We start from the raw sequence: 16,074 nt of genomic DNA, 5'->3' as shown, positions 1-16,074 counted from the left end.
TAGTCGTCGACAACAAGAACACACAATGTATATACTACATTCTCGTTATCTTAATTGAACTCCGGATGACAACTGCAATGGATCTAAAACTGTTGCAGTGTTTTGCCTTGGTGCTATAAGTTCTATTTTTTTACAAGTGTGATCAAGCGCGCTCTTGTTCTTCGCGAGACTTACGAAGCCCTTTGACTCGTCTGCTTATAACCACCACGCTTCCGGGAACAAACGAGGCGAGGGCTGCGAAACGCGACGCGACGAGGGCAGCATGTACACACTCGTACTCGGCCTGCATTGTGGTTTCTCTACAAACGTGTATAGCTGGTAGCTGGTATATTGTATTTACATAGTGCTTAAGCACTCATTATACAGTTTTTAATTATGCATCAAATTAGGCGTTGTAAAGGATATAATACGTAAAATAAAAATTGCAATTCCCGTTTGCGGCAAACTTATGTTTAATTTTAATATGGTTGTCAAGATTAGAAATAGCTAGAAAAGTAGAAATTATACTGTACAAGTAGCCGTATAATGTAATATCTATGCCTTTTTTTAAAGCTTGGAAGCAAAAAAAGTACTGTAAGCTGTCAAATTCTTGTCAGTTGACACTACTCGTACCCACTATATAGTATTTGTAATTTCTAATTTGTATTGTGATTTAAGATATATTATAAATATAAGTAACGGCTATAAACTTTAGTATTGTAAATAAGTTAAATAAAATGTTTCAAACTTATTGATTTATACGACTTCCTTGAGCTATAAAAAAGTTTCCTAAACTACAGTATTTTAACACAAATACAACCAACCAATTCATCATCATACCTTTAATAGTGAGCGTTCATTTAATTTTTTTGAGGTAAACATAGGACAATAAATGACGTAAGTATACAATAAATAGAAGTATTTTCCTTATTTTAGATAGATACTATGTTGTAGTCCAGCCATGGCAGACCAGACTTCTATGTTGGCGATTGTTATATTGGCGGTTGGAGTGTCCGTACATTTTTCTTTACACAAAGTTGAAGAAGGATATGTCGGTGTTTACTACCGGGTAAAATATATTGTTTACTTTCGTATGTTTGTACTTATAGTTTGGATTTATATTTTTTATATTTAATTATTTACAGGGAGGAGCATTGCTTCCTGTTACAAGTCAGCCTGGCTTTCACATGATGATTCCAGTACTAACAACTTTTAAAGCAATACAAGTAATATGCATTTATTATTATTATATTAATAACAAGATAAATAGAAACAATGTGAATGTTTACAGAAATGTCATTTAAAATAAGATAATTTTGGTTTTAGACTACATTACAAACAGATGAAGTCAAAAATGTTCCATGTGGTACAAGTGGTGGTGTCATGATATATTTTGAGAGGATAGAGGTTGTGAACAAGCTTGATCCTAATAGCGGTGACTATATTTTATTAATTTACAATGGTAAAAAAATATCTAAACCTGTGATTTTCTGTAGGCATTACCAGGCAAATAGCCAACTAAATTTGAACTGCCAACTATAATGCAATACCTAAAAATTGATGTGGTTTATTGCAGTCTTAGAGGTGGTGCGCAATTACACAGCGGATTATGATAAGACCTTAATTTTTCATAAGGTTCACCATGAGTTGAATCAATTCTGTAGTGCACACACATTGCACGAAGTCTACATTGATTTATTTGACCAAATTGATGAGAATCTCAGTACAGTAAGTAAAATATGTAATAGTAATATATACATAATTTCATCATATTGATTTATTTCCACATGAGACAGTGTATTATTATACGTATGGTACCATTTATGTTGCTTTGAATGGAATGAGTATTGGTAATAAAAGTATTCTTGTCCATTAGTTGTAATTTTTTGTTTTTATTTAGGCTCTACAAAATGATCTCAATGAATTGGCTCCAGGTTTGAAGGTAAATGGTGTTCGTGTGACAAAACCAAAAATACCAGAGGCTATAAGAAAAAATTATGAACTTATGGAAGCTGAGAAGTCAAAGTATCTTATTGCTGAACAACATCAAAAGGTTCGGTTAGCAATATTTCTGCTCACTTATTATTAAATGACTATTTGATTTCTTGATTTTGTAAATGCAAGAAGCTTGAAACATGTAACTTTTGAGTATGTTGTTTAGTTTTCTTGATAGGATCTTCTTTTATGAACCAGTGGTAGAACTGTACATCCAATTTAATTAAAGAAAATGATTATTCAAAGAACTTTTAAGATCTTTCTCAAATAGTATAGTAATATTTAATAAGCCAAAATGTATAATATACTTAATTTTGAAGGTTGTTGAAAAAGAAGCAGAGACAGCACGAAGGAAGGCAATTATTGAGGCAGAAAAAGAAGCCTATGTGGCTAAAATACAGTATGAACAAAAAATTATGGAGAAGGAATCTCTGCAAAAAATCGAACTCATTGAAGATAGTATACACAAAGCCAAGCAACAGACCAAAGCAGAGGCTGATTATTACCATTTGAAGAAACAAGCGGAAGCTAATAAATTGCTTTTGACTAAAGAATATTTAGAATTGAAAAAATATGAAGCACTTGCATTGAACAATAAGATATATTTTGGCAGTGACATTCCTAATATGTTTGTGCAAGCAACTCTTGGTGACACTTTAGCTAAAAATATTCAAGTTGAATGAGTAGAAATCATTTTATTTTAGACCAGAACTAGTCATTAAATAGTGTTTCTCGAAAATGTTGTTCATAAAACATTTTTTTTTTGTTGTGTAAATGTGCTCCTTGGGATTTTTTTTTTTTAAACTGGATTTATCAAACTCATTAGAGCTAAGAATAACAGACATTTTTGTGTCATTTATATGTAATGATACATTTTTATGTATATTATTAAAGTGTTCATATTGAAACAATAACAAGACATTAAGGTTTAAGTTGAATATTGTTGTAACTTATCTTTATATTTATTACATTAAAACACTTTTTTTATATAAATGTATTTTATTGAAGATATAAGTTAAGATGGCTTCACTTAGATTTTGTTGAAGGCAGCAATGTCTACAGACTGGACAAAGTCTTCAAAATCTTGAATTTTTTCTGTTAAAAGGTCTACAGATACTTTGTCGTCCTCAATGACACACATGATTTGTAATTTGTTAATTCCATAACCCACTGGGACAAGTTTAGAAGCACCCCATAATAGACCATCCATTTCAATTGTGCGGACTTGTTTTTCCATTTCACCCATGTCTGTTTCATCATCCCATGGCTTTACATCAAGGATTATAGATGACTTAGCAATAAGGGCTGGTTTCTTAGATTTCTTATCAGCATATGCCTTCAAACGTTCTTCACGGATTTTTGCTGCTTCTGCATCCTGTAGAACAGAGAATATGTTTAGTTGCTACCACCATTAAACTTGAACCATGTAAGGTGAATAAATATCTCAGATAATATAATATTAAAAGTCAACGAACCTCTTCTTCATCTCCTGAGCCGAATAGATCGACATCATCATCATCTTCCTCTTTCTTTGCGGGTGCGGCAGCTGTTGGCTTAGCGCCAGCATTTAATGGGCTTACTCCTGCAGCCCATGCCTTGCGCTCGGCGGGGGTATATGAAGCGATTTGGTTGTACCAACGAAGAGCGTGCGGTAAGTTAGCAGCCGGCGCCTTTCCGACTTGCTCAAACACTTGAACATCAGCTTGAGAAGGTGTGTACCTAAACAAGATAAAGTTCTATTGTTATCGCTGTTTCGTGGTCAAGGTCGTGTCATTGCAGAAGTTTAAGTGAGCATTTACTGTTCTAAATTTAAGAGGTTAACAACGGTTGACGTGGTATGGGACAGTTTCCAATCGTAATATTTTAACATACCCAGACAAATAACTTTTCTCAGCTAAATATTTGTTCAAATCGCCGAGCCCCTGTGTAGTCTTAACGTCTCCGAAAGCCATTTTAATAAATTATATTAACTTTTTCGCACAAGTACCACACCGCACACTCGGATTTAATTGAGTGAAAGAAAGAGCAAGCAATTGTCAAAGAAAAAAGAATAGTTCTACAGAATATAAAATATTTATTAAAGATTACCAGCTAACTTCCTTAAAATATATAGACTAAAATTAAACTTTTCATTTCAAATCGAGGAATAAATAAAAGCATAAGCTTTAAATATAAAAAAATATATAATTTTTAAAAATCTGCTAAATATGATCCCTTTTAAGAGATAATAGGTTTTAACTAGAATGCAGTAATATTGACATCAAGGTTTTGACATTTAACATGGCAAATTGACAGCTTTCGGTCTGTCTTGTCATTAAATTTTTCAGATTCAGGAATACTCATTTTAAGTACGTTTTTTGTTAAATCTTATTATATGTTAGTAGTTGAAAAGCATTGTACATTTAATTTATTCTTTCGTGATTATTTTTTTGTATCTATCAATGTGTTATATACTTAATTAGGTTAGACAACCCTACTTATGTAACAATAACAAGAGGGTTTACTTTCATATATTATTATTTTCACCCTGTTACCGGCATAAATACATTTACCATCAAGCAGTGATATTACCTTATCGTATAGTTTCGCTTAAATTGTAATAATAAGTTGAATATATATGTGTTAGAGCCTGTTTGTTACGTTTTGTGGTTGCTGCAGAAAATGCTGCGCCAGCCGCTGTCCCGGGCGCTTGCGCTATCTCCCAGCCGAGTCGCACCATTAGGGGTTCGCAAATTTGCCGATCAAGTTCAAGCGCAGCCTGACAAAATCGAGGTTTTTATTGATGACAAACCTGTGTATGTACCACCTGGCACAACTATCTTGCAGGTAAATTGAGCAAGTCCATTTAATAAGATATTTTTATATACTTAAATGTAATTACAAATTAATGTAATAAGTCTATTAATTGTCTAGTGTTGTATGTATAGCTGTACATTTATAGATATATATATATATATATATATATATATATATATATATATATATATATATATACATACATATTTATTATAGTCAAAATAATTAATTCTTCAGTAATATATTAAAATTTATTTTAGCAAACTATTAGTTAAGCAATGGTCTATATATATATTACTTATGTCATTAATAAACTACTTATTATAGGCAGCGGCACAAGTAGGTGTGGAAATTCCTCGATTTTGTTACCATGAGAGATTAGCAGTGGCTGGTAACTGTCGGATGTGCTTGGTAGAAGTGGAGAAATCTCCCAAGCCTGCTGCAGCTTGTGCTATGCCTGTGATGAAGGGAATGAGGGTTAAAACTGACTCTGACCTGACTAGGAAAGCCCGAGAGGGTGTGATGGAGTTTTTACTGGTGAACCACCCCTTGGATTGTCCAATTTGTGACCAGGGTGGAGAGTGCGATTTGCAAGACCAGTCTATGGCATTTGGTTCTGATAAAAGCAGATTTACTGACATTCACTTTTCGGGAAAAAGGTTAGTGTCATTTAAAAGAATCTAAACTAAAAAAAAATGATCTATACTTAAATAGATATTCACAACCTTACATTAAAAAATTATATTATATGACTATAAGTCATAATACCCAATACAAGATTATATTAATGATAAAAAAAGCATGGATTTTGTAAATATTGATTTTAAGGCACAATATATTTAATTTTTATTGTACTTTATTGACATTGTAATTTAAATGTTGGAAAAGAGTAACTACTGATTTTCTTGCTGGTTCTACTCAGTAGAATCTACTTTTCAAACCATTATAGCTTTAGATAAGTTTAATTCTTGAATGAAGAATATTTTGATTTTTATCTTGACTTGGAGAATTATGTGCTAAAGTATGAGATAGCAAGTTCATATTGATTTCAAAAGCTTAAATGTAAATTTATAGTAGATAATTATTATTTTAGGGCTGTGGAAGACAAAGATGTTGGTCCATTGATAAAGACCATTATGACACGTTGCATTCATTGCACAAGGTGCATACGCTTTGCGTCAGAGGTTGCTGGTGTTGATGATTTTGGAACAACAGGCAGAGGAACTGATATGCAGGTAAAACTTAAAGCTTAGTTTAATAGTATATATTCAATGGTGTAGTCTCAAGTTCAGTCCTAAGGGTTAGTACGACGAAAGCAATAGATACAGTGAAAAACAAGATTATTGTTAATCTCTTGAAATCATGTTATGATAATTACTTTCTTGTACACCAAAAACAATCTTACAAAGTATGTCATATTAAAAATTGTGTGGTGATATCAATACTTTGTCTTAATTATTTGTCTATTAATTAATGCTTTTTATGTTTTGAATCTAACGGTAACAGTTACACTTTGTAAATGTCCTACTGTGCTAACAAAGATTTATTCTCCTATCAAGGAAGGCTTGTCGACTACTCCAGTGTGTTAGTCTAGTGTAGGTATATGAAAAAATATGCCTAATTTCATCCAGCACATACATGTTTACCTCTGATTATGAGAATAAATTTCAATTTCTCTTATAATATAAAATAACTGCTTACTTACACTCATTGTTGCTGGATTTTAAGCATGTATTCATTGGTTTAGATGAGTATGTTGTGTTATGTTATAACCAGTACCACACTGGGCCATCTTAGCTGTTCGTTAATTATCTAGTCTATTCAGTAAGGAATATACTATTTTTTTCTAATGGTGTGAATTGTATTTATTTATCCTTTTTTCAGGTTGGAACATATGTTGAGAAAATGTTTTTGTCTGAGTTATCGGGAAATATTATCGATCTTTGCCCCGTCGGTGCACTCACCTCTAAACCTTATAGTTTTGCCGCTCGACCCTGGGAGACCAGGAGGGTAAGTTGATTATAAATTGTATACAAATGTTGAAAAAAGATTTTGGTAAAATAACAATGAATTTTATTTCTAGATCGACTCTGTAGATGTTTTGGATCCTTTGGGTAGCAATATTGTTGTCGCAACGCGAACGAATGAAGTGCTGCGTATTCTACCCAGAACAAACGAGGTATGAATAATACATGTAATTATATTTGGAAAGAACAACTCACACACAAATAGTTTTAACTATTATTTGTTTTGGCAGGAAATCAACGAGGAGTGGTTATCGGACAAGTCGAGGTTCGCATGCGACGGTCTGAAGCGGCAGCGACTGGTGACGCCAATGCTGGCGGACAGTCGTGGTAATCTCACGCCGGTGGAGTGGGAGGACGCCGTTGTGGCCGCGGCCAGGGCTCTGCGGGATTGTCCGCCTGATAAGGTACAATGCAGACCTGATCGTCTCAGTCTCCTTGTATTATATGAACTTATTATATATATTTTTTTAATACTGTACTTACCGTAACACATATGTTTTACAAGATTTTACTATTGAAGTAGTACATTGTTCCTCGCGAAGTAGTGATTGGTATTGTTATATAAAAATATCTTGTCTTTTGAAATGCAGCTAGTGGCTGTTGCTGGTGAGCTAGCGGATGCGGAATCTCTTATTGCCCTAAAAGATCTGTTCAACCGTCTCGGCTCGGAGAATGTGTGCACGGAGCAGTACTTCCCCCTGGAGGGCGCCGGCACAGATTTGCGTTCTTCATATTTGCTCAACACCAAAATAGCCAGTGAGTCTACTTTATTGCTCATTTATAGGATTCTTATCGAAGATATTCACGAGCATTTAAAAAAAATAGCCTCTGTATTGTTAAAAATAAAAGTGTTATAGACTGCTAGAAGCAAGTTAAGCTGTTGCCACCATTTATTGTCGACCCTTATGGCTCTTAGACTCGCTTACTCGTTCTTGATACTGGATACAGCAACATAATGTTTTGCCGTAAAATTAGTAATGAATCGGTTGTACTTACCCAGACGACCAATATTATTTCGATTGTTGATTATTTTTACAAATGTATGCACAGTTTTAATATGTTTTTCCAAGCCAGCCAGCCAGTAATATTCCTATACGATATAATATTTCGTTCTAGACGTGGAAGACGCCGACTTCGTGCTGTTGATCGGCACGAATGTACGTTTCGAGGCTCCGCTGCTAAATGCACGCATTCGTAAAGCGTTCGTGCACAAGGAAACTGACATAGCGCTCATTGGACCACAAGTCGATTTAACCTACGAGTATATGGTGAGTATTGTTTTAAAAATTAATGTAGAAATTTTAATAATAACATTAGCTTAAATATTTGTTTCCGTAATAAAATCAACAGCATGTAGGCGACTCAGCTTCCGTCGTCAAAGATCTCGCTTCCGGTACGTCATCGCATGAAGTTATGAAGAGGCTGGAGAACGCCAAGCGGCCCGTAGTCATCCTGGGAGCCGATCAGCTCAAGACCCCTGAAGGAGCAGCTCTATTGGCTTACACCCAGGAGTTGGCGTTGCGTCTGCAGGACAAACTCGTGGACAAAGAATGGAAGGTATGCCACTTCGTGATCCGTGATCTCCACTCTAGGAGTCGTCTACTTCAACGGTCACCTGTCGTTCGACATACGTTACCAGCCCAGTGCCATTTCAGACTGCTAATCTTGTCCCAGGAAGAGAAACCGGACTCCTGTTCTCATTTCTCATCCTATAATTCTAAGCAGATATTGCCCCCATAGTGACCTGAGCGAAGTTCAGTTGGTTTGACTAGTCTCGACGTTATACTCTTTAAAATCTGCCGAAAATTTTCGGTACATTCCACGGTGTTTTGGCCTGATCGAAAACTGGCCTGTTCTGGGACTATGTGAAAAGAGGGAGATTATTCCGTAGTTTTTCAAGTGGGGATTGCATTTCCATACTTCTCTTCCGCTCCATAAAGCCGGAGTCTTGCTTTGTTAAATGACGAAATTAAAGATTGCTACAATAGTTGGGAATAGTAGGCTTTCTAGCAGGAACCAGTCGTCATTATATATGTTATGTAAGTAAATTCGCGCGCGAGGCGTGGCGTACAGGAGCTAACGACGTGACGCGTGGGCGGCAGGTGCTGAACGTGCTGCAGCGCACGGCGTCGCAGGTGGCGGCGCTGGACCTGGGCTACCGCGCGGGCGCGGGCGCGCAGCTGGCGGCCGCGCGCGTCGTGTACCTGCTGGGCGCCGACGCCGGCCTCGTCACCCGCGAGGCGCTGCCCAAGGACTGCATCGTCATCTACCAAGGTACTCGGCCTCGAACGTTACTGAGTTGTTTCTGGTGCCTGACGGATGAACTTCACTCGGCTCCTTTGGGACCTTTATTTGCCGACCGTTGCTTTATAATAAAATAAAACATTCGCTTGCGTGACGTGTTAAAATACGCAAAATTTGGAAGTGTACGCGTACTTAACTCACTTTCAGGTGAGTGGATTTGAATTCTCTTTAAACACTTTTAATTGTCATGCACATGCAAAACTATTATTTTTATTCAATTCTTTTTATACTTCTAAATACTGCTGTTTAATGTTATACACACTTAAATAATACCATACGATCGATATTTATGTCTGTCACGCTAAATCGACGTTTTAATGACGCTCTCCGAGATGCGGGAAGGTTGCACTCTCACTTGTCGGGTCGGGCGCAGGTCACCACGGCGACGCGGGCGCGGCCATCGCGGACGTGGTGCTGCCGGGCGCCGCCTACACGGAGAAGCGCGCCACGTACGTCAACGCGGAGGGCCGCGCGCAGCAGACGTGGCCCGCCGTCACGCCGCCCGGGAAGGCGCGCGAGGACTGGAAGATCATTCGGTACGCATCTAAAAATATTTCTACTTATTTACACGATCACAATGGTTTATGAGAAATTTTATCGTATTTGACAGTATTATACGTATTTTAAATGAGTTTGTAATCTACGGCACGTGAACTGTCTCAATTGAGTGTTAAATAAAAAAAATGCGAAATGTAAAGATTAACCTTAAAAACTAAATTCACTACTCCCGCAAGCCAATTTATTGTTTGACATTTAATTGTTCATAAGTAATTACTGAAATTCTTTCCGATTCTCGGTAAAATCTTCCGACATACAGTTTAGTTAATTTGCAAAAATAATAAATCAAAATAGCTCGCAAGAGCCTACATGAGTATTGTTACTTTGTCTGATGCGTGCGTGTGTGGTGTGTCCGCAGCGCGCTGTCGGAGGTGGTGGGGTCGCGGCTGCCGTACGACAACATCGACGAGGTGCGCACGCGCCTGAGCGAGGTGAGCCCGGCGCTGGTCGCGTACGGGGAGGTGCAGGACAACAACTACTTCGCGCAGGCGCGGACGCTGTCACAGGTTTGTCTGCTTTATCATTTTGATCCTCTTATTATGTAATTTTGCTGCTCTGAAATAGGTGTTCGAAAAGGCTGCTTAGTTATCGTTTAAAGGCAAGCTGTCAAGAATTGATGGAAGCGTATTTTTGTTGTAATGTTGATTAGTGCTCAATGAATATCGGTCTACTTCAGATAAGCAAAGTTACTTGACGCGAACACAATGGCACATTTTTTAATGTATGTATTTTTAAATAATTATTTTTATTTATTTGATCGTTTTATGGATAATCATTTTTACTATTGAGTTTAGTTTGTTACCATCCTTATATCTTATAAAAGTTTAAACATTTATTCTATATATAACTAAAATTATAAATGTGAACTTGCAGAGCCTCCAAAAGCCTGTATCGGGTAAGCTAGACGTGCAACTCAAGAAATTAGAAGACTACTTTATGACGGACTCTATCAGCCGCGCCTCGCCCACTATGGCCAAGTGCGTCCAAGCCGTCCTCAAGCAGAAGCAATCACCGTACTAAACTAAAGCTACCGATACACGAATTCTTGATCACCTCAATCCAGCTATTTTATGAAAACTCGCATCTATACGAAGTGTCATCAAAGAAATTAGAACATCAATAATCATGAATAATATTTTATATTAAATAAATGTATAACATTATTAACTTAATCTTCAAGTAATATCGCGTGAGTTTCAAAGTATTCGTGTTTTATAATAAGTGAAATATCTTATTCATAATTACTTTCCGTAGAATGTTAAATTTTAAGAAAAGTATTTATGGATTTAGTTTAGTTAATAAATTTTGCCTTTCTGCAATCATTTTTACGAAGAAAATACTTCAGAAATGCACCTCGTACAGTCGACCGCACATTCCTATTCAAATATCTAATTATCTTAAATTCTGTAGATGGTTCGACTGTACTATAATGTTGTTATATGAAGCTATTTATTATGTTTTTTATTGTACAAGTAGCGAATTTTCAATTATTCCATCTTATAAATGTATTAATAAATATTATGTAACCAAAACAGTAGCAAAGGAATGGAAACAAAATGCAACATTTGGATATAAGGACAGGTTTTGTAAATATGCGTCTAGTATAAAATAAATGTAGTATAATGATTGTCGACAAATTACTTTTATTTATTAACAAACATCAATGCTATTACAGTTTTCAGTAATCACGAATGGGAAGAGACTTCTCGTCTAGCCGCATTATATTCCTATAATCCCGAAATTATAAAAAAAATAGTAAAATTAAAATTATATACTTTTTATACCATGTTTGAAGATTTTAAAACAAAAGAAAATCGTAAATTGTAAAGAGTCAGAATATTGTAGAGAATAAATTTCTTATTAAAAATAGGTATTTGCATAAATTTATATTTATATAATTTGTGCAAGTATTGCTCTTGTATTTGGCCACAAATGGGCAGTTGGCTAGTCTCTCTTGAAAATGCCGCCGTAGCCGAAATCGGGCAGGAGGACATCATCAGGGGAGGAGGTGTGTATATTTTGTGTTCAATGATTTAAAATTCATTAATTTTATTTAATAAAGGGCTTGTCAAAATAATGAGAATATAAAATAGTCAAAACTGAAAAAATAAGTTTTGTAAATAAAAAATTAACAAATACATGAAAATAAAAATATTCCCAACAACGTTGGGATTAGCATAAGCGACAGATTACATCATTGTGGGGTACTGAACATCAAATTATTATCAACTGTGACCTGTGAACCAAGTAGGTACCACTGGAAAGTTATGAAAAATTGTATTTTCGAATTCAAACTTTTATTTTTAATTTACTAGTAAAATAATAAATATGGCCTCGTAAATCCTTTGCCTTATGAAATATAACAGTATCGGTACATGATATAATTTTTTAAATTCAAATAGATCGTAATGCATCGAAAGTGGTAATGCCATTTAATATCGTTGACTATACTTTTCGACACTCGACGCAAAAAGAGAGGGTATATAAGTTTAACATTTCTTTGTATCTGTCTGTGGTATCGCAACTGCTAAACGGATTGAATTTTTTTTGTGTCATAGATAATTTTATCCTGAGTGTTCTTAGCCATGTTTCATGAGAATCTGTTCAGCCGTTTGAAAATCTTCAATTCTTTAATAGTTGATGAAGGGATCTGACTGCCTTCGTAAATTTGGTACCCTATTACTTCAATGATATTGAAAGAACATGTTAAGAAAACTATGACCTGATCAGCATAATAAAATAATAATATTATAAAAAAATATAGAATTATTTATTTGAAATTTGTTATTTGATATCGGCAATATGTGTATACATATTCTCGTAGCTTACATTGCTCACGTGCATCGTTACAATTGGAAAAAATGTGGGGCGCTTCATTGTGGATTGAACTATCTATAAAACTGTACTTGAATATTTTTTCTGTTGATTATAGAATCACAAACGCACTATTAGCAGCCCGTAAATGTCCCACTGCTGGGATAAAGGCCTCCTCTCCCTTTGAGGAGAAGGTTTGGAGCATATTCCACCACGCTGCTCCAATGCGGGTTGGCGGAATACACATGTGGCAGAATTTCTTTGAAATTAGACACATGCAGGTTTCCTCACGATGTTTTCCTTCACCGCCGAGCACGAGATGAATTATAAACACAAATTAAGCACATGAAATTTCAGTGGTGCCTGCCTGGGTTTGAACCCGAAATCATCGGTTAAGATGCACACGTTCTAACCACTGGGCCATCTCGGCTCTCTACAAACGCACATTTTCATTTAATTTACAGCACATATAATTTACAATAGTAGTATATAGTACATGTAATTTACAGTACATCGGTAATTACATTTATTACTGACAATCGGTTTTTCCAAAGACTTCTACCAATCTCCATCTCTTGCAATTATTATCCATTCTGGGCACCTCTTGTTCGTCTTCCCTATGTTGCATTTGTATACCTTTACTTCTTTTCCCACCCCTGGGTGCCACTCTGATATTATTCTCGTCCATTTCTCATTTTACTCTCTTATTATATGTCCTGACGATTTCCATTTAAGTGTTTTGCATAGTTTTTTTTATTAATCTTATTTTGTCCAATCCGTAGGAATATTTTCAGCCTCTATAATTTCATTAAATACAGGGGCAATGATCAGTAAGGTAGCTTTTAGTAATTCGTTCGTTATTTGAGCAATTCCAGGAGTCTCTTTTATGTGTATTAATTACACTTAACAATTCTTTCTTTAATATTTTAGTTGTTGGTTCAAAATCTGTTACGTTTTTTGAGTTATCCCTTCTATTATTTTTATACTGTCGGCATAATTTTCGGCATTAATCTGTAGTCGTTTTAAGTATTTCTAGTCCTTTATATTTGTATAGTTTCCGTCTTTAGTATCTTTAGAATCCAATCTTTTTGAGACTTAATTCATTGATAGGTGTTCTTGTTTCTCCGGTTTTTATGAGCTAATTTTTCTGGTTTCATATGTAACCTGAGTTGGTATTTTGTTTCGTTTCTCTTTTTCTATTGATTCTTTCATACTTGTCGTAAGTTACTGGTCGTCATTACGGGAGCATATAAAGGAAGAAGTATAGTTATAGAGAGTACTTTTTCCCTTTATAGGCGTGCAGTCAGTCTAACACGAACCATTTAATGGTCCGAATAAAAGTTTAGAATACATACGATTGATACAAAGATGATACAAATGATACAAAGGATGGTAAGTAGGAAGTAAGTAATATTAGTAAATTTTGATATAATTTTTTACAGTTTTTTAGAGCAATTTCTCTCGAATAGATAGCAACGATCTTTTCTAGTCGCCCAAAATTGGGCAGTGAACACTCTCAAGGAATTAATAAAGATTTTTTATTATTATGCATTTAAAAAAAAATCGTAATAAAAATTGTGCCCTTTCATTGCTGTCCATGGTAGGTGCCCGTTTTGTCAATCTTTAGATTAATATTTTAAAATATATATAAATCTACGTAGAGATATATTTAATATAATAATAAAGTAGTTTCGGTATAAAGGTATGTAATATTCATTTTGCTTTATTATTAATATCAGATATTTTGATTTAAGACGTATACTGATCTTGATTATTTCATGCTCATGGTATAAAGGGATTCTCGCTATTTACTTTGTTTTTAAAACATAAATCAAGGATTTAATTTGACATTTATGCCAGTTTAATTTTACTTCACTAAGTATATTTTTTCTCTATTTTGACAAATAGAGAAAAAGGACACACTGAGTGTGTTCTGTATATTTCTCTTTTATATTCATCTTCTTCACCTCTCGTCGTTTGAAGTTTTTTAATTTGTTTTCTATAGGATTCATATTCGTTAACTTTTCGCTTTTCTAAGTTTACCTATATAATTTTAAACGTTTAAGATGGATTTAAATAATAAATCTTATTTATTAAACCTTTTTATTTTGCAACAAGTAGGTAGTAAAGATCAGTGTCAAATTTGGCTATTCTATCCGTCGTTTCTTGTAGACAAAAATAACATTTTTAATATATAGCCTGTGTTTCAATGTAATTAATGAATAATTGGACATCAGTTTATTTTTATATTTTATTGTAAATAAAGTTAAGTACATTTTATTAGTTCACCGTACTCTTTGATTCTTGCTGTAACAATTGGTTTACCAAGAATTCATCTAAAATCATTTAATTTTTTCATTTCCTTTTTCCTTGACCATTTTATCTCGCTGCTTTTTAACCCTATGGTATTTTAAAATCAAATGTAAAGTGGTGCAATGCAGATAAGATTTTTTTTTACGGCTTATAATTTTATTGAAGTTACTTACATCGCTTGATTAAATCGAGCTACGTCTTCATTTCTTTGTTTTTTGAGGAGTTCCCCTTTTTTTTCAATTGATTCCATTTCACTGGCACTTCGTATAGACGATGCCTGTGACTCATTAAGTTTTTGGAGTTCAGCAGTTTGTTTTATATATTTTTGGAATAGTATTTGCTGTTTTCTTTCTTCAAGAGTTTTTGATTCCACTAATGCACTGAAAACAGAGAAATATTTAGATGTATTTATGATTGTAAATAGTTATGATTTTTGTATTTCTTTTTTTGACATGGCTCTGTGTTATTTTAATTAAATTACAACTTTGGTTTAACCTTAAAATCTGACGACCGTAGCAACTATCTTCAAATATCATGTCTCTGGCTTTTTTAATAGATTCCATCTTGATTTCATGTTTCTTTCTAGAGACGAACTTTTTTACGGACTCTATTTGTTGAGCGTGCTTTATATTTTTTTGAGTTTCTAGTTGGTGGACATAACCCTGGATTCAAATAAAGTATGAACATAAACTACAATCAACTAAATTATTGCTAATTTTATAAATATCATAATTTGGTTGAAAATAATATTTATTAACAATTACTTTTCAATCACCGACTTTTTAAATAATATCGTCAGAGGATTTAACTGTTCCACTTCAGTTACGAGTGAAACTTGTAGCCTAAGAGTGAGTACCACAATACTGCAAGAAGTCAGGATTGAATATTTTTACAGCTGTAGAGCGATTGATGCTTGTCAACTGTATGATATCTTTCTGTATCGTACCTGTACCGTATCCGGCCACATCTTAATCCAATTTTGTGATTGTTCTATAGAAGACTTTAAGTAATCATTCTTTTCCGATTCTCTTTTATCAGGACTTTGACATCTTTTCAGACGATTCCATTCAGTTCTATGTATAATCAAATAACGTGATCGACTCATAATTAAAAAACCAATGTTTGGACAATAAAATAGAAATAATAATAATATGTGAATATGACATTATTGAAATCTATACGGTCATACTTTCATTATTCAAAACGATGTCTGGTGAAATAAAACTAGTTTTTTAACGGATTTAATCGCGTATATTAATTATTTTATTTTAACATCCCGACGTTTCGA

At 34.5% G+C, this 16,074-nt stretch overlaps 4 protein-coding genes across 8 annotated transcripts; 2 read left to right on the top strand and 2 right to left on the bottom strand.

Annotated features, from left to right (window-relative positions):
• Positions 1-607: 607 nt before the first annotated feature.
• On the top strand, positions 608-2,938 carry LOC125069911 (erlin-2-like). 5 transcript variants are annotated; one of them, XM_047679525.1, is made up of 7 exons: positions 608-657; positions 916-1,048; positions 1,125-1,205; positions 1,306-1,414; positions 1,556-1,707; positions 1,880-2,032; positions 2,295-2,938. In XM_047679525.1, exons 2-7 carry the CDS (start codon positions 941-943, stop codon positions 2,655-2,657), a joined length of 966 nt encoding a protein of 321 aa, XP_047535481.1. In that variant the 5' UTR covers positions 608-657; positions 916-940; the 3' UTR covers positions 2,658-2,938. The 5 variants fall into 5 exon arrangements, with proteins under 5 accessions (XP_047535481.1, XP_047535482.1, XP_047535479.1 ...); XM_047679526.1 differs by having other exon boundaries at positions 609-827; positions 934-1,048; XM_047679523.1 differs by having other exon boundaries at positions 609-853; positions 934-1,048.
• Positions 2,939-2,953: 15 nt separating this feature from the next.
• On the bottom strand, positions 2,954-4,005 carry LOC125069913 (elongation factor 1-beta'). Its single transcript, XM_047679527.1, has 3 exons — positions 3,847-4,005; positions 3,450-3,693; positions 2,954-3,349 (listed from the first exon to the last, which is right to left on the bottom strand). The coding sequence occupies exons 1-3, from the start codon at positions 3,924-3,926 to the stop codon at positions 3,005-3,007; spliced, it is 669 nt and encodes a 222-aa protein (XP_047535483.1). The 5' UTR covers positions 3,927-4,005; the 3' UTR covers positions 2,954-3,004.
• A 243-nt stretch (positions 4,006-4,248) lies between these two features.
• Positions 4,249-11,292, top strand: LOC125069770 (NADH-ubiquinone oxidoreductase 75 kDa subunit, mitochondrial). Its single transcript, XM_047679340.1, has 14 exons — positions 4,249-4,322; positions 4,633-4,800; positions 5,098-5,429; positions 5,864-6,005; positions 6,655-6,780; positions 6,854-6,949; positions 7,028-7,201; positions 7,388-7,553; positions 7,914-8,065; positions 8,148-8,354; positions 8,900-9,071; positions 9,475-9,637; positions 10,018-10,165; positions 10,533-11,292. Exons 2-14 carry the CDS (start codon positions 4,636-4,638, stop codon positions 10,677-10,679), a joined length of 2,190 nt encoding a protein of 729 aa, XP_047535296.1. The 5' UTR covers positions 4,249-4,322; positions 4,633-4,635; the 3' UTR covers positions 10,680-11,292.
• A 3,506-nt stretch (positions 11,293-14,798) lies between these two features.
• Positions 14,799-15,815, bottom strand: LOC125070041. Its single transcript, XM_047679711.1, has 4 exons — positions 15,733-15,815; positions 15,282-15,448; positions 14,960-15,166; positions 14,799-14,873 (listed from the first exon to the last, which is right to left on the bottom strand). Exons 1-4 carry the CDS (start codon positions 15,751-15,753, stop codon positions 14,816-14,818), a joined length of 453 nt encoding a protein of 150 aa, XP_047535667.1. The 5' UTR covers positions 15,754-15,815; the 3' UTR covers positions 14,799-14,815.
• Between the last annotated feature and the right edge of the window lie 259 nt (positions 15,816-16,074).

This window comes from Vanessa atalanta, chromosome 16, assembly GCF_905147765.1.
Source record: "Vanessa atalanta chromosome 16, ilVanAtal1.2, whole genome shotgun sequence".
Classification (NCBI taxonomy): domain Eukaryota; kingdom Metazoa; phylum Arthropoda; class Insecta; order Lepidoptera; family Nymphalidae; genus Vanessa; species Vanessa atalanta.
Note: the sequence above shows the minus strand (reverse complement) of the source record. Positions and strands in the feature narration are given on the sequence as shown.